This window comes from Mauremys reevesii, linkage group 10 (assembly GCF_016161935.1).
Source record: "Mauremys reevesii isolate NIE-2019 linkage group 10, ASM1616193v1, whole genome shotgun sequence".
Lineage (NCBI taxonomy): Eukaryota > Metazoa > Chordata > Testudines > Geoemydidae > Mauremys > Mauremys reevesii.
Window position 1 is genome coordinate 51871713 of NC_052632.1, and position 18318 is coordinate 51890030.

The 18318-nt window shown below is 49.8% G+C and overlaps 1 protein-coding gene across 8 annotated transcripts in view; it reads right to left on the reverse strand.

Annotated features, from left to right (window-relative positions):
- NLRC3 (NLR family CARD domain containing 3) overlaps positions 1-18318 on the reverse strand; it is an 89607-nt gene that overhangs the window by 13614 nt on the left and 57675 nt on the right. For 7 of the 8 annotated variants that reach the window (XM_039491201.1, XM_039491204.1, XM_039491203.1 and 4 more), the window contains 7 exons: positions 17764-17850; positions 14930-15013; positions 12553-12636; positions 10058-10141; positions 8162-8245; positions 4231-4314; positions 2715-2798 (listed from right to left, as the gene is read on the reverse strand). In XM_039491201.1, the coding sequence (XP_039347135.1) occupies positions 2715-2798; positions 4231-4314; positions 8162-8245; positions 10058-10141; positions 12553-12636; positions 14930-15013; positions 17764-17850 (591 nt within the window). The remainder of the gene's footprint in view (positions 1-2714; positions 2799-4230; positions 4315-8161; positions 8246-10057; positions 10142-12552; positions 12637-14929; positions 15014-17763; positions 17851-18318) is intronic. The other variant, XM_039491206.1, reaches the window with a different exon arrangement.

Consider the following 18318-nt stretch of genomic DNA (forward strand, 5'->3'; position numbering starts at 1 on the left):
GCAGACAAAATCCCTCCAGCAACTGCAGCTGGGGCAGTATCTTTCAGCAGGAGGCTTCAGTGCAGCTCTGCCTTTCAAAGTAGGGGGACCAGACAGCAAGTGTAAAAAATCAGGACAGGGGGTGGAGGTAATAGGAGCCAATATAAGAAAAAGCCCCCAAAATCGGGACTGTCCCAATAAAATCGGGAGATCTGGTCACCCTACTTCAAAGCCACAGTAGTCCCCATAAAGGTGCTTAGCACATCTGCTGTGGGACTCAAGTGGCCTGAAATATTCTGGAGAACACCCATGTGCCAAAGCCTTCGGGAGCAGTCTGCAAAGGCTCTCAGCATTGGCTCACTTTTGCTAGAACTTTTCATTCCTTCTCATAGAATCATAGAATCATAGAATCTCAGGGTTGGAAGGGACCTCAGGAGGTCATCTAGTCCAACCCCCTGCTCAAAGCAGGACCAAACCCAACTAAATCATCCCAACCAGGATGATTTGTTTTGTTTGAGGTTTTGTAATTTAAAATGGAATGTTCTGGAAAAACCCTCCAGTAATGGCCTTTGTATTCAGTGGAAGCAATCAGCCACGCCGGCTAGGAATGGAATGCCTGGGGGAACTAATGGCAGCATTTCTGGAAGAGGCTTAGTGGGTAAGCAGCCCCTGCAGGCCTTACTGTCCTTTCTATGGCAATAATCAGTGAAGAATCTTAAAGATTTGTGTCTCCATTGGTGCTGATCTGTGCAGGAAAATCTACCTTCGAAAAAGCACCTTTGTGATTTAGCCTATTTCATTTGTTTTTTTAAGCGGGGGAGAAATGCACTGTGATCAGTTACACATAACATCGCAGCAGGAAATAAATAGCCCAGGTTTCAGTCTGTCACATTGTACTTTCTAAATGTAACAATAGAAACACGTCATTCCACTTTGGACGTTTGCCTGGAGTGCTCACAGACATTTTACTTCAGACTCACAGAGTTTGGCAACACAGTCCAGGTCTCCTTGCTGGGGATTCTGAAAAAACTCCCTCCCTGGTTTTGTTAAATCTCTCTCTCTGGTAAGTGAGTTTAGCACTGGACTGATGGCCTGTATTTGTCCCCAGAACTGGAGCAGGGCAAGAGCCCCACCTATCCCTGCTACCAATGCACCTCACCTCTGAGCCCCCCCGCCCCCCCACAGGAGATCATGCCCGGCAGAAACCAGGGGGTCCAGTAGCACCAATAGTGGCCCTGGTTTCTGTCTACTCTTCATAGACTCCAAGGCCAGCAGGGACCATTGTGAGCACTAGTCTGACCTCCTGTGTAACGCAGGCCAGAGAACGGCCCCAAATAATGCCTAGAGCAGAGCTCTTAGACAAACCTCCAATGAAACGGACTAAGACCCAGCAAATGCATTTCCCTGACTAGCCATCGGGGAGCAGGCTGGGCTGGGCTGGACTGGAACTGACCTACAGATGGAAGCTACTAAATCATCCCCAGTCCCCTGAGCTGTCCAGTTGCACATGGGTGTTTTGGAACATTAAGTGTATTGGCCAAGGGAGGGTTACCGAACATCTGCGTTTCCCTGGACATTGCCTCTCTTTTGATCCTCCACCCTCTGTCCTGACCTTTCAAATCAGAGGCAACATCTGGGAGTTTTCAAGCAGATGTTGCAGCTCAGAAAGAGCTGGCTCCACGTCCGATTGGTCCTTGCACCTGCAGCTGATTGGTCCCTTCCCTGTAGCGGGAGCTGCCAGATCCCATCCATCCAGGCCTCAGGCCCCAGCTCCCAGCCCTGGGGGTTGGGGAAAGCCCCACAGAGAGGCACTGATGGATGGGCTGGCGCTGTGTCCTGGGTCTGCACCAGCTGCCCTGCCACCATGACAGGGAGCGACACTGCCCCCCAACCTCAAGAGTGAGGCCACAGGTACCCCCTCCAACACTCCCCAAATACTCCCTCTCCAGCACCCCCTTAATGCCCGCTCCTGTCCCAATACGCATACACCCCTCCAGCACCCCCAAATGCCCCCTCTCATCCCAATACACACTCACACACACCCTCCAAATACCCCCCATACATCCTCTCCAGCTCTCCCCTCCTCCCCCCGGCAGTGTCCTCTTTTTGAGAACCTGAAATATGGTAACCCTAGGCCAAAGTGACTCCCACACACACACATTTACCTTCTTTGGCTTGCAATGGTTTCACTGCTAGCAGCAGGATTAGGAAAAGCACAGCTGAGCTGATACATTTCACAAGGAGTTAGAAGAGAAGCTCAGATGTATGAAGAGGCGACACCCACCAAATTAAGATCCAGACCAATGAGCTGGGTACAAACCCGTTGCCCCCCTGGGCCTGTCTCCCCTTTCCTCCATACTGGTCCCATTTGCCCAGGAGCTGCAGGATGGGGGGCCCTGCTTCAGTAGCAAGGAACTCAGGCTGTAGCTAGTGCAAAAAACTAGATTACTGCCCAGGGCCCGCTCCAGGTTTTTTGCCGTCCCAAGCAAAAAAAAAACAAAAAAACAAAAGCCGGAGTGGCGCCCCTTGAAAAGTGCCGCCCCAAGCACATGCTTGGAACACTGGTGCCTAGAGCCGGCCCTGTTACTGCCAGAGAGACCTGGGAGGTGCTGCGCCGAATGACGCAATTCTTGTGGTGACAACATGTGGCAGCTCTGGACAGACACCGGCCAGCCAGTGTACGTGTTTGCGATCTGAGCGGGGCAGCGTTGGGAAGAGCTGAGACCAGGACTTACTTGAGGCTGATGAGGCCGCGGTTGGAGCGCAGCGCACCTATCAGCGCCGTGACCCCCGTGTTACTGATCGAATTGCTCTGGAGGCTAAAACACAAAGAGACACAGCAGAGAGTCACCGCAGGAACTACATGGTGGGCATTCGTACCAGCCCAGCACCGGATACGTTCACCTTGCGTGGTTACGAGTGAATTCATCATGGCAAAACGTGCCAGCCTGTTGGACATCCTGGACAGGTCGGCAGAGCCCAGCAAGACCAAAAGCCCCGCCCCCTACCAATGGAGGAGGGGCCACAGAGCCACCAATCAGCTAAGCAGTGGGGACACCAAATGATAAAGCAGGAGCAGGAGTGAGGGTCACAGGTTCAGAATGAGGCGGCTGGGGACACCAAGCAGAGAACCCCAGACAATGCCCCCGGCTCCCCAAAGGAGTCCCAAGAGCCAGTGAATGCTGCCCAGAGGAGCTCTGCTTGGAGAAAGGAGGTAGGCAGAGGCCAAAAAATAGGCACCGTAGGTGCGGGACACATGCCTGTCGAGCTTCCTCTTCTGGGACTGACAGACACCCCTCAAGAGGCGGCTGGCTAAGAGGCCCCTGGACTGCGTGGGGCCACACACAGGGAGCCCGTAAAGGAAAAGAGGTGGGGAAAGTTCAGCCAGAGCCCCAGCAGGCAGTCCTGGGGGACCTGCTGCACCGGAGGGAGGTGTGCGCTGAGGTCCCCCTCTTGGCACAGAAGGGGCACGTGCTCCCGGTGAAAGGTGCCAGACTGAGAAGACAGAAGTCTTCCATTTGCCCCTGGGATAGGGACAGCACAGGCAGGAGCAGCAGGCGCCCTGCCCACGGTGCCAGGTTACCCTGCCCCACTCCTGAGCAGGAAGGAACGCGTCCGTCGGGGCAGAGGGCTGCTTGGTTTCTAAGGCGAGTCAGTCTGCGGCCCCTCTGCTGAGACTCCTAAGCAGGGTGGAGAAGTTTTGGGATGGAGCCCACAAGGAAGCAGACAGTGAACAGCATCTCATTTCCCACAGGTCACCAAACCTCTAAGCAAGGAAATAACTCTGAGCACAACAGATGAGGGCTGGTTGCAACGGGGGAAGCTGAGGCTCCTTATGCCACCCCCAGTCCTCCTGTCTTGTTTGCTGAATCTTCCTGCTACTACCCTCCTCTGAAGCTACCAAGACTTCCAAGGAGACCCCTTGGAACTGATCCCCTGCAGAAAATGCCGCTGTGAAGTAGCCACAAGGCCATAACGCCCCTGGCCATTCCCCTCAGCCCTGCAGATTGTCAAAGGGAAATTTCCCCAAAGGAACCTACCGGCCCCTTCCCCACAAAGGCCTCTACTGCTTTCCATGGACATGAGTTGGGGGAACAGACAAGGATAGGGTAGGAGGCAACCCCAGATCACTCTGGATCACATGACGCTGCCCTTGGGAGAGCTGAGCGGTGGAGCATTAACAAGCGCCCCTTGGCAGCAAAGAACAATGCGTCAGGGGTGCTCCGGGCACTCAAATGGCAAGGGACTTACTCCAGGGTTGTGAGACTGTGATTCACTCTCAGAGCTTCGGCCAACGCTACAGAGCCAGTGTCCCCCACACAGTTACTGGAGAGGCTGTGACAAAGAAAAGGAAGATCAGCCATTAGCAGCTGTGAAATTGCAGTCAGAGCCCAGAGACAGGGGATCCCAATCAGCCTGAGAAAAGCCACCCGTGGGCCCCTAGTCAGGGGGTGGCTGCCAAGTCTCACAGCAGGAAAAGCAAGTGTTCCGCAGTGACGTGTCAAGGCTGAGTCCCCAGCAGGCCAGTTACATCCCGAGAAAGGAGGAGCTAAGCGGGTGACAAGGCCCAGCACTTTAGCAGCAATACGAACACCTCCATCTGGATTCTGCATCTGATCACCCCATCCCAACATAGGACACAATGACAGTAGAAAACTGACCTGGAAAAGGAACCACCACAGGCACCAACTCCGTTTACAATGCAAGCCAGAGCAATGGAGACCTCGCCCATCCATAGAGAACGGCAGTGTCTGCTCGAGCTCAAAGATCAATTGCCCATTCAGTGACACTGTGTCCCTGTCAGCCACCAGGGCTGTAGTACCATGTGGCATGCGGCGATCCCATCCCATACTGGTGGGGTGTGTTGCAATGTTTGCTCTGTGAACCCTCACCCACCTATTCAGGGGAACTTGGGCACTCTTCTGATTTATACTGTGCCTGAGGCTGTGTTACCTGGGTGTGGCTGAGAGATTAAAGTAAATTGATGCCAACCGCTGGCATAAATCAGCAGCTGTTCCTTCTGCACCCTCACCCACTGGCAGGGCAAATGCTATCTGGCTGCAGGCCCACATAAGAAAAAGACAGAGCAAATAAATGCATCTTGCACTGCTTCCTAACTGTTTCCACATTTGCACCTTGGCAGAGTGTCGGAGGAAGTTAATTCCAAAGCTGAAAGCACTCCAAAGACAACACCCTTCTGCCCATCCCCAGGAGATCAGCCCTTTTAAGAGAATCAGAGAAATGTAGGGCTGGAGGGGACCTCGAGAGGTCATCAAGTCGAGCCCCTTGTGCAGAGGCAGGACCAAGTAAACCTAAACCTTCCTGACAGGCGTTTGTCCAACCTGGTCTGAAACACCTCCAGTGATAGGAGTCCTCAGCCTCCCTTGGAAGCCTGTTCCAGAGCTTAACTCCCCTTATGGCTAGAAAGTTTTCCCTACTATCTAACCTAAATCTCCCTTGCTGCCAATTAAGCTCATTACATCTCGTCCTACCTTCAGTGGACATGGAGAACAGTTGATCACTGGCCTCTTTATAACAGACCTCAACATATTTGAAGACTTTTATCAAAACTCCCCATAGTTTTCTTTTCTCAAGACTAAACATGCCCACGTTTTTTAACCATTCCTCATAGGTCAGGGTTTCTAAACCTTGCGGCATTTTTGTTGCGCTCCTCTGGACTCTCTCCAATTTGTCCCCATCTTTCTTAAAGTGAGGCATCCAGCACTGGACACAGTACGCAGCTGCGGCCTCACCAGTGCTGAGCAGAGTGGGATAATTACCTCCTGTGTCTTATACAAGACATTCTTGGTAATGCACCTAGAATAATACTTGCCTTCTGCAACTGCATCACATTGTTTACTCATTCTATTTGTAATCCACTATAACCCCAAGATCCTTTTCAGCAGTACTCAGGGCTCGGCCAGAGGGTTGGGACGCAGGAGTGTGAGGGCTCTGGCTGGGCATGCAGGCTCTGGGGAGGAGCCGGGGATGAGGATCTCAGGGCTAGGGCAGAGGGTTGGGATGGAGAGGTGAGGGCTCCAGCTGGGGCTGAGGGCTCTGGGGAGAGGCCAGGGTTGAGGATCTCAGGGTTTGGGTAGAGCATTGGGGTGCATAGGGTGAAGGCTCCAGCTGGGGGTGTGGGGCCAGGGATGATGGGTTTGGGGTGAAGGAGGGTGCTCTGGGGCTACGGTGAGGAGAGAGGATTCTGCCCAGCTTTCTCTCCCTGCAGCAGCACCTGGGCTGGGGGCGGGGAGAGGTGCCTCTCCCACATCTGCAGCAGGTCCAAGCCAGGGCTGGGTTGGGGCCGGGGCTGAGTTGGGGGCAGCCCCCATAGGCACTGACTCCATGGGTCTCCAGGGCTGGAGCACCCACAGAGAAAAACTGGCAGCCAAGCTCCCCCCGCCCTCCAGTGCCTCTCACCTACCGGCAGTCTTGTTGACCAACTCCTCCCCATCCCTCTCAGTGCCTCCCACCTACTGCTAACAGCTGTTTTGCGGTGTGTAGGAAGCTCCCTAGAAGGGAGGGGGAAGAATGGGGATGGGGCACACTTGGGGGAGGAGCTGGGGAGGAGGTGGAGTGGGGCCTGGGGTCGAGGTGGGAATCAAGCATCCCCCTGGCTATAGGGGAAGTCAGCGCCTCTGGGCACCCTTCCCCCGGCTGTGGCAGGTTGGGGCTGGGGAAAGAATGCCCTTCCCCTGGCCACGGCAGGTCCCAGATGAGCGGGTTCCCTGAGCGCCTGCCCAGTGCTAAATAAGCTGCTGCATGGCCAGCATCTTATTTAGCTTACAGGAAATTTAGGTCCTCTTTGTCCGCCCTTCTAAAGACAGGTACTGTGTTCGCCCTTCTCCAGTCCTCTGGGACCTCACCCATCCTCCATGAGTTCTCGAATATAATCTCTAACAATTCCAAGATTGCTTCAGCTAGTTCCTTAAGTACCCTAAGATGAATTTCACCAGGCCTGGCTGACTTTAATACATCTGATTGAGCTGAACATTCTTTAACCTGTACCTTCCCTAGTTTGGTTTTTCATAGAAATGCTGTTGGGAGGGAAGCTTTCCAGGGAGTTGCAAAACGCGACCCCAAACACGTGTTTAGCTCTAGTGCTTGTCTGAGTTGTGTTCCCTGACTATGGCGGTTCGTATTTCGGGGGCACCGTGTGTATTTCTGGGGGCACAGCTGCTGTCAACAGCTGTACTTCCAGTAATGGGTGTGTCCAGGCCCTCTCCAGGGTATGTTATTAACATAAGAACAAGTGTGGCCAGACTGTACCCTTCTGGTCGGCATGCAGAGGGTCCCCTTCAAACAGATCTCTCCCTCCCCTGGTGGAAAAGGGGCCATGGAGGTGTGGTTCTTCACAGGTCTAGTGAGGCATATGGGGGGGATGGGGCAGGCAGTGGGTACACTGGAGTAAGGTGGCCACTCACCCGTTCCCAGAATACCAGACATCCTGGTACTTCCAGGAACAGCATGACCTCACCCCTGCCAACATGATCCTGCCCCTGCTGGCAGGACAGTGTGTGTGAGGTCACACTGCCCGGGTGGGGCCATTTTTAAGAGCTGCAGGGTGCTGAGCAGCATCCCCCATCCTATATTAGAGAAAACCACGTCTGGTTCTGTCCCGGTATCGCACAGGGACAAACCTCTCAAAAAGAGGCCTGTCTAGTTTGGTACCTACACTGGAGGAAGGAGTGGGAGATGCAGTAGAGATTCCTCCAGAGATGTAATACAGCCAGCTGCCCCCTCCACAGTGTGAGCCCCTCTCCCCTTTAACAGGAATCCCTGACAACACGGCTGCCAAGTGGCCATGCAGTCAGGAAGCAAAGCTATAGCTGCAGAATGCCCGAGCTGCTGCAGAGCCCCAGATGGCCTGCGTGAATGGCCCTGTGCCCATGCAGCTCCCAGATATCCCTTCCAGTCTCAAGGTATCTACAGGGGTTTGGTGCCACATGCTGCAGGAGGGCATTTGGCAGCGAGCAGGGGATGAGCAGAGGTCAAACCCTGGCCTCCCAAAGAAGAATGCACAGGAAACCCTGCCAGGGGAATAGGGGTGGCAATATCTGGCCTTTCTTGTACGGCATGTCATAATAGGTTGGGACAGATTTTAAGAAGACTCAGAAGTTAGTGTCACCCACAATCATGGTTCATCTCTCTATTAATGTGTAATCTTTCTGTCAATTCTTACATCAGTTCCCTGAGATTCCCGTTCTGCTTCAGTGCTTCTGCTATTTTCTTTGCACCTTGGGGCCCAATGGAGTTCTTCTGAAGGCTGTGAAGAAGACAGAAATACCCATAAACTTCAAAGAGAGGGAGTCAGCTCTCCTTCAATAACACACTTCAACTTTCTTCTTCTCACTTGAGCTCTCACATCTCCGGCTGAGTCACTTCTGCCTCTGTATATTTTGTACTCCCCTAATGCATGCAGGTAGCTTTGGTGCACACTCTTTTGCTATTTATACCTTCATCCCATCTCTTATCACGCTCTACTAGACTTAGATCCTCAAATTCTCTGTGAATAGCTGCCCCAGGTAAGCTGGTGGGTGGACTTTTCCATCAGAGTAGAGGATGGCAGACTACCAGGCCTGGCCATGATCGTGTTATTATCAGCCATTACCATATCGACAGACATCATCATCATCAAGGAAAATCCTTGTCGATCAAGCATCACACTGACATCACACTCAGTTACATGCCCTATTCAACCTGACCTAAAATCATATCAAGGTAGGGCTGGAAGGGACCTTGAGAGGTCGTCTAGCCCAGCCCCTGCGCTATGGCAGGGCCGAGTAAACCTAGACCATCCCTGACAGGTGTTTGTCCAACCTGTTCTGAAAAACCTCCAGTGATGGAGATTCCACTACCTCTCTTGGAAGCCTGTTCCAGAGCTTAACTGTCCTTATAGTCAGAACGTTTTTCCCAATATCTAACCTAAATCTCCCTTGCTGCCAATTAAGCCCATTCGTTCTTGTCCTGCCTTCAGTGGACATGGAGAACAATTCATCACAGTCCTGTTTATAACAGCTCCTCACGTATTTGAAGGCTGTTATCAGGTTCTCTCCCTCTGTCTTTTCTCAAGACTAAACTTGCCCAGATTTTTTAAACCTTTCCTCATAGGTCAGGTTTTCTATAGGTCAGGAGATCCTTTTGGTTGCTCTCCTCTGGACTCTCTCCAGTTTATCCACCTCTTTCCTAAAGTGAGGCAACCAGAACTGGACACAGTATCCAGCTGAGGCCTCACCAGTGCTGAGTACAGCAGGACAATTACCTCCCATGTCTTACATAGAACATTCCTGTTAATACACCCCAGAACGATATTAGCATTTTTTTGCATTTGCATCACATTGTTGACTCACATTCAATTTGTGATCTACTCTAACCTCCAGATCCTTTTCAGCAGTACTACCACCTAATCAGTTACTCCCCATTTTGTAGCTATGCATTTAATTTTTGCTTCCTAAGTGTAGTAGTTTGCACTTAGCTTTATCTTCTTAATGGTTAGAATAAATAAGACAGACTGGGTGTGAACCAGGCAAACAAGCCAGAAACCATCTTCCTCAGGGTCCATCCCACCATCTATCATGTTTCCTTCAGATCGTCTCTGTCCTGCCCCCTCCTGCTCCTTGAACAGAAGAGCATCTCTCTCCACAAACAGCCTCTGCCCACTTTTGGGCACTGCAATTGCAGTAGATTTAGTGCATTGTAGGCAAATGGGTTTGAGGGAATGTGGTTCCCATAAGATGGAAACCACCTTTGACATGAGCAGTGCAGGCTTCCTTGTGTGAAATGGTGGCACCCTTGCGACTGGGGTCTGGGCACAACCTACCAATGGAGGAGGAACCGTGTTTAGTGGAGTGCAAAGACATGATTAAGTGTCTGAGTAGAGACACGGAAAATGGTCAGATTGTGGAGCTGAGAACAACTGCTCCGTCTGCTTGTGCTTTCAGCTGGCCCTGACCAGGAGGCCAAGCCAAGAAGGGGAATTAGCAGCAGGCTGCTTTGACCATGGCGCTGCCCTTGCAGATGGCCATGGAAATGAGCAGACAACAAACCATAGGGGAGCTCGGGGGTTAGAATCACTCACTGCAAAGTTGTCAGTTTGTGGTTGGTTAAAAGGGCCTCAGCCAGGAATTTAGCACCATCGTCCTTGATCACGTTATTCTGGAGGCTGCAGAGATAAAACAACACAATTATTGTGGAAAAACTGGGAATTAGAGCAGGGTGCAGCCACAGACTGTCCCAGCCTGTCTCACATTAGCCATGCCGTCTCCTGAGGCCAGAGGTGATGGTATAAAAGAATGAACCCCCATGCGCCTGAACTTCCTGTGCTGTTCTTTTCCTAGTGCGCCTCCTGAGTCTTGCCCCCCCTGCCTTTTGGGACTGCCTCCTGCCCCCTTAGTGGCCTACCTCTTCTAGACACCTCTTGCCCTTTCTCTTCTTCTCCCTTCTGTATAAGGTGCTGGGGTTGAGTTACATGTTCCAATCTCCTGAGCACACCTACCAGCCGTTTCAGGGCTCATGTTGCCCCAGGACGTTTTGCTCCAGATACAACAGTGCCTCATGGAAATATCACAACATCCTCTGTCAGTCATTGATTTGAATCTCCCTGAGGCTGATTCACAGTTGCACTAAGGCCCTTTCACACCACTCCAGCATGGTAAAGAGTCCTTAAAGTGGCTGTAGATTACACAGACATCCACTTTACACATCTGCCCGCACCTGATGGCCCTCACGCTGCCAGAGCGGGGTAAAGCAGCCTGAGGGTAACTGAGACATCAGGCCCTTTGTTGTTTATATTGTCTTATAGGCCACTTCTATCCCTCCATTTCCTCCTCTGCCTAGTCTCCCTTCTGCCTGCCTTCCTGCTCTTCCCCATCCCTCAGTGCAGTCAGAAGAACATAAAAGAACATAACAGCCATATTGGGTTAGACCAGTATCCTGTCTTCCGACAGTAGATGGTACCAGGTGCATCAGAGGGAATGAACAGAGCAGGGCAATTGTCATGTGATCCATCCTCTGTCATCCAGTCCAAGCTTCTGGCAGTCAGAGGTTTAGGACACCCAGAACATGGGGTTGTGTCTCTGACCATCTTGGCTAATAGCCATTGACAGACCTGTCCTCCAGGAACTTATCTAGTTCTGTTTTGAACCCAGTTATACTTTTGGCCTTCACAACATCCCCTGGCAATGAACTCCACAGGTTGACTGTGCGTTGTGTGAAGAAATACTTCCTTTTGTTTGTTTTAAAACTTACTGCCTATTTTTTTTACATAATCATGATTTTTAAATAGCAATTGAATCTCAATATGGAGAATAATTAAATAAATATAAACAAGACAGTAAGTCAATAGATATTGTACTGAATAATGAGACATACATATCAGCATGTACACCCCAACCAGATCCATTCCAATCCCTCAGTCCATGTACTAAGTTATGCCCTATGACTTCTACAGGGAGAATGGGGGAGGAGGGAGAATTCAAAGTAGTTCTGGATAGTTGGTTCAGGGCAAGAAGATATAAGTAGAGCTGGGCTGGAGCCAGAACTCCTTAGCTTGACTCCATCACACCTCAAACTGGGGAGGGGGAATATTCAAAATCCAGATCTCAATTTTGTGGTTTGAGCCAATCTCTAGATCTATTGGGCTTGATTCTGATCTCCCCTTGGTTTCTCATTGGCATAAGTTCATTGACTTCCTGTTCCTGATTTACACCAGCATCTTGGAGAGGTGCACCAGGCCCACGGGATCCATAACCTATGAAATACAAAACTCAACAGGTTCAGTTGCTAGGGAATCACACGAACAATTCCTTTGATTTCCGTCCACATGGGCCCAAAAGTCCAACAACTCCAAAACCTCAGAGTGCAACTCAGTCAAAACCACTGAGTTTCTCCTCATTGCATAGCCAAAGTGCAAATGCAGTACGTTTATAGGTACAAACAATTTGCCCTGGACCTGACCTCATCTTATTAAAGAAGAGGGATAGCAGAGAAAATCCAAGAACACAACGTAGATGTTGCTGTGTCCCTCACTGCAGGGAAGCCTAGAATTAGCCCACGGCAATGACAATTAGAGACCTCGGTCGTTCTGACGCACCTTTCAACCCAACACCACATGCAATGTTTCTAATGCTGGGACAGCCCTTTTGACACGACACCATAAAGCCCAGCATCACTGTGAAGAGCTAGCAGCTTCAGTGAGCGCATCCCCCACTTCAGCTGGGCATCTGGAGAGAACTAAGTAGCATCTCCAAGGTGGCTTCTCCTGGGTCCCCTGTAAAGTTAAGATGGACTCTCAGGAGCTGTCTGCCAAAACCCTGCCAGGAAAAGATTGTTCCTGGACATTGCAAGTGACACATCGTTTCTATGGCTACTGCACTTGTGACAACCACCTGCTGCAAGTTGACTGTACTTGTACTGTTTACTACCCACAATCCTTCTAGTCTAGGTATTTGAACATCGATAGCCAGTGAGATGAAGACTGTTCACACCCACACAGCGGTCTCTCGCATGGACAATTATGTCTATTAGGAATTAGCTTTCAGAAGAAGCCAAGGAAGGGAAACCAACAGCACTTACTTCAGGGAGAGTAGGACTTGATTTATTTTCAGTGCATCAGCCAGTGCTTTTGCCCCTGTGGGTCCGATGGCGTTACTGCGAAGGCTGGGGAGAAGGCGGAGCGAGGATAAAGAGAGACAAAAAAGCTAAAGTTAGAAAATCCAGACAAGAACAAAACTGGTCTGACAAGGGAGACTTAAGGGTGGGTGTTCAGTTTAAAACTTGATCTTCCCAGCCACTGGGGCTTAGCCTCTGTTACTGGAACTCAGGGTGTCTTTAGTGCGGTTTAATAGATTATCATGGGAGGAGTCAAGAGTCAACTGTCCATCATTCCATAGATTCACAGCTAAGGCCAGATGGGCCCATTGTGATCGTCTAGTCTGACCTAGGACACAGGCCAGAGGTCTTCCCTGAATTACTGTAGTTCCTGTCTGAACTAGAGCAGAACTTTTAGAAAATACATCCAGTATTGATTGAAAACTTGCCAGTGATGGAGAATCCACCATAACCCTTGGTAAGTCGTTCCACAGGTTAATTACCCTCATTGTTAAAATTTGTACCTTATTTCCAGTCTTAAATTTGTCTAGCTTCAACTTCCAGCCATTGGACCTTGTTAGATCTTTGTCTGCTCGATTGAAATATTGTCAATTATTTGTTCCCCCTGTAGGTATTTAACAGATTGTGATCAAGTCACCCCTTTACCTTCTTTTTGTTAAGCTAATTAAACTCAAGGAGCTCAGTCTGTCACTATAAGGCAGATTCTCCAATCCTTTAATCATCTTTGCAGCTCTTCTCTGAACCTTCTCCAAGTTATCAACATCCTTCTTGAACTGGGGACACCAGAACTGGACACAGGATTCCAGCAGTGGTTGCACCAGTACCAAACAGATGTACTATAACCTGCCTGCTCCTACTCGAGGTTCCCCTGTTTGTGTGTTCAAGGATCGCATTAGCTCTTTTCGGCACAGCGTCACACTGGGAGCTCATCATCATCAGCTGATTACCCACCATGACCCCCAATCTCTTTCAGAGTCACTGATTTCCAGGGTAGAGTCCCCCATCCCCTAATTATGGCCTATGATCTTTGTTCCTAGATGTATAGCTTTACATTGAAAAGTTGAGTACATTTCACACAAATTTGGTGTCCCCCAACTATTATTATTGAAAATCATTTACATCACAAATAAATAAATGCGAAACTGAGGCTGTAGAGAGAGTTTTTCATGCCCCAGGAAGGAATCATACAGCATCTTACATTTCCTGGATGAATAACTTTTTGGGGTCCCTCATTTTGAATCTTTGTCACAGGTCATGTTCCACATCTGGGCCAGGGCAGGTTGCGAGATATGCTTGGCATGTTTAATATACTAGTGTGACGGAGCAGGGAGCGGGGCAGATTTGACCTGGGAATGTTGCCTGGGAGTTACATTGGGGATGAGAAGGAAGCTACCTGAGCTGTAACCTGAGCCAGGAGGGAGGTTGGGAGAAGTGACACCTTCTGCCCAGGAGACTGAACAAACGAGAGGAGGAGCAGAGGGGAGAAAGCGGCGAGAGGGTTTTTTTAGTTTCAGTTTGGGCTGGGTGCTGCAACGCAGGGAACCCCAAGCTGGGGTCTAAGCTCCCTGAACCCCAAGAAGGACTTGATTGCAGGGCCCTGACTCCCCGACACTCTGTAACAACTAGTCACTTGTAACAGGCTACTGACTGCCACAGTTAGTTTCCATGTTCCCAGGGTCTCCTTGAATGTCCACTAAAGACAATGGAAAGACTCCCATTGCCTTCAGTGGACATTGTATCAGGCCACCAATGAACTAGGAATGAATGTTGCTCATATGCAACCAGAGTTTTTTGAGATGGACTCTACACTGTCACACTCATTAGGGGATGCATTGGTGGATGTCAGAGCTGCACTGCCAGCACATCCCAGGAGTGGGAATGTGCAGAGGCTACTCCAAGAAGAATCTTGAAATCTGCAATGCTCATTCATTTTGAACGTGGGGGGAGCAGGGAAGGGATTTTAATCTTTGATTTTTTTCGCAAGAAGGCATCACATGAGCTTCCTTACAGGATTTCAGCTGTTCAAGCTGCTTTGGGGTTGAAATCTTTGAAATTTGGTGACAGCTGATTTCAGAAAGAGAAAACAAGCTTGGCAGCTGACATTTCTCTCATTAGTCACCAATCTAAAATACTACAAACAACATTATTCATCTCTTCTGGGAACTGATTACGGTGGGCAGGAGCCATCCTCCAATGTGCAGAAATGAAGGTCAGCTGACATCACCCGTTCTATTTAATCAATTTTCATGAAGGAAACAGCTGACAGCAAGTGAGTGCACTGCAGGCACCCATGTTTGCCCACAGGGTGGACGACATCAACTAGGAAACATACGAAACTTACTCAAGTACTGTCAGGCTCCTGTTGACCATCAGGGATCTGGCGAGGGCTTTGGCCCCTTTGTTACTGATCTGGTTTTCTGCCAAGCTGTCCGGGAAAAGAAACTGGAGTTAGCATCTAGCCTAAAGAGAACAAATACAGTTCCTAGCCCATTACATCCCTCCAAGCCCGCTGCCAGCCACAGAAACTGCCAAGGACACAGCTAAGGAATTTGCATGGAAGAGGAATACTGTTATAACATGGAGGTGACCATATTACGTTTGACAAATACAGTTCCATTGGTTCATTATAAGATCATGTTAACCCTTTGGAAACCAGTTGATCCCTAGGTATATGTCATCTGGGGACTGAGGGCAATGGCAGGTGCAGGGAGAGGTGCTGGCTGTTGAGAGACCTAGGCTAGAGTGACCAGATGTCCCGATTTTATAGGGACAGTCCCGATATTTGGGGCTTTTTCTTATATAGGCTCCTATTACCCCCCACCCCCATCCCGATTTTTCACACTTGCCGTCTGGTCACCCTAGACCTCGCTGGACTGGAATTCATTCCTGCAACAAGTCCCATGGCCCCAGTGAGCTATCCCTGGCCGTGGCTGTGCTCTGTGGCTGTGACTGACGGCTCTCGCTGGCTGGGCCCCAGGAGGGCAGTGGGAAGGTGCTGTGCCGCACTGGGGCAGGCAATGACTCATGTGGAAATGAGAGGGAGTCTGGGCAGGGGCACAGAGTTGGAGGAAGGAAGAGGTAGGTGGGGAAAGGCAGACTCTGCTGGGAGCCCGGTGCTCTCAGAGAGGGGAGGGTCTCCTGCTCTAAGGTGGCAGGAGAACAAGGAGCCACAAACTTGCCCTCAGGAGCAGTGCTAAGTAGAAGAACATTATACTCAGCGTTGGTGCCCTACAGGGTTAGCCATTTGCCCTACAGTTTTCCGACATGCGCCACTAATCAGACCCGACTTTAACATTCCGAATAACTCCCAGACTCAGAGATCTGGGCCAGAAGGGACCATCATGAGCTGCTAGTCTGACCTCCTACATGTCACAAGCCACAGAACCTCCCCCACCCAATACTGTAACAGCCCCCTTGACTTGGGCTGTGTCACCCAGGTCCTCAAACCTCGCCTGAGAGACTCCAGTAACCTGCCAGCATATGGTACTGGGGAATTATCTGCACCGCTGACTTTGAAGGCATCAGCACTGCTTGTGGCCTGGCTACTTTATGAATGCCTTTTCTCAGAAGAGCTCAGAGCGCACCTCCACCAGCATTGCAAAGCACTCTGTCTGCACTGGCACTTTAGTGTCTGAGCCCACGGGAACCATTCCTTGTTAATTCCACATTTCAGATCCCCCCGCCCAAGAGAGCTGGGAACTGCAATTTGGGGAGCAAAACTCCAGTAAAACTTAGTACAAGCCACGGTCCTCACTTCCCTGCTTTCGACCTTAAATTGCCGCTCAAGCAGCAGGCTTCGGAAAGAGGCAGAGGCTGAAATCTAGCTGAAAATAACTAGTCTAGGTGGCACTGATCACAAGTTTTGAGAGTCAAAGTCTGCCTATGAACTGCAATTAGCTGTGTAGAGAGACAGTGTGGCAGTGAGACACCTTCCCTGCTCACCTACCCCTCTTGACAAACTTGTGCTCCCAGAGCCGCCATCCTGACTGTGATTACAATAAACATCCATCCTCATACCAGCAAAGGACATCATCATCATCTTGGTCAATCAGCATTGTCCAGCAGGGGAGCCTCCACCCTGGAAGTCCCCCTGTTAGAGGAGGCGTTTGCTGGTCAGTTAAGATGGGATTGAGCACCAGTTTTGGAGGCAAGTTAGTTACCCAAACTTCCAGGGCATTAGACAGTTATCTGTATGCATTGAACTACCAGAACATATCTCAATGGGCTCTACAGCAATATTAATAGAGATAAAAAGGTCAAATTTAGTGTGGAGAAGATGATTAGTGTGCGGCCAGGGCTTGCAAGTCAGACATAAGAATGGCCATACTGGATCCATGTAGATCAATGGTCCATCTAGCCCAGTATTCTGTCTCTGACAGCAGCCAGTGCCAGATATTTCTGGCAGTCAAGAGGCCTAGGAACATCCAGACCATGTGGTTGCATCTGTGACCATCTTGGCTAATAGCCATTGATGGACTTGTCCTCCTTGAACTTACCTAATTCTTTTTTGAACCCAGTTATACTTTTAGCCTTCACAACATTCCCTGGCAACAAGTTCCACAGGCTGACTGTGCATTGTGTGAAGAAATACTTCCTTTTGTTTGTTGTAAACCTGCTGCCTATTAATTTCATTGGGTGACCCCTGGTGCTTGTGTTATGTGAAGGGGTAAATAACACTTCCTTATTCACTTTCTCCACACCTCTCATGATTTTGTAGACCTCTATCATATCCTCCCTTAGTCGTCTCTTTTCCAAGATGAAAAGACCCAGTCTTATTAATCTCTCCTCATATGGAAGCTGTTCCACACCCTTAATCATTTATATTGCCCTTCTCTGCACCTTTTCCAATTCTAATGTATCTTTTTTGAAATGGGATGACCAGAACTGCCCACAGTATTCAAGGTATGGGCATATCATGGATTTATATAGTGGCATTATGATATTTTCTGTTTTATTCTCTCTCCCTTTCCTAATGGTCTCTGTTCTGTTCTCTTTGTTGACTGCCGCTGCACACTGAGCGGATGAACATGCAGAGACACATGGTGCAATGCTGTGTTGAGGGCACATCTTACAACACGGCTTAGATCATGTGAAAGTTTAAAGTGTTCATGGACCTTCAGCTCAAATGACCACAACAGTAACACCCCAAAATATTTTATGAACGCCAGCCAGTACCTCATCTTTTGAATCTGACAATCCTTCACGCTCAGCACGCTGCCCAACAGCTCCATCACATTGTCCTTAAACTTGTTATTGTCCAGCCTGGCCAACAAAGTAAAAGAAGAAGAGGTGGCTGAGAACAAAGCATTTTGATAATACGAGGAGGAGAAAATGTCCATTTTGAGCTGCTGAGAGTGAGAGCTCTCAGAAAAAATGAAAAGATCCTAATCTGTGTAGTTTCCATGCTCAAGAGTTCACAGAGCGACCCCCATCAGAGGTAGTGTGTTCCTTGAGATACTGCCTTTCACAGTCAAGCTGACCTCCCCCACTGTACCCCAGCAAGGAGCCGAGAGCCCATATGCTGCTGATCCTCATGACTAGAGAATATTCCATATGCACAACACCGGAAGAGTCTGTTCTCTCTAGGATAACTCAGTCACACTTACAAGCATCCCAGGATAACTCTAGGAGGCCCTACTCTTCCAAAGACAATGCCCTCTAAAAACCTGGAGATGCTTCACTTAGGCAAAAATCACATTTAAGTCCTTTGGGTTCCTCCAATGAAAGATA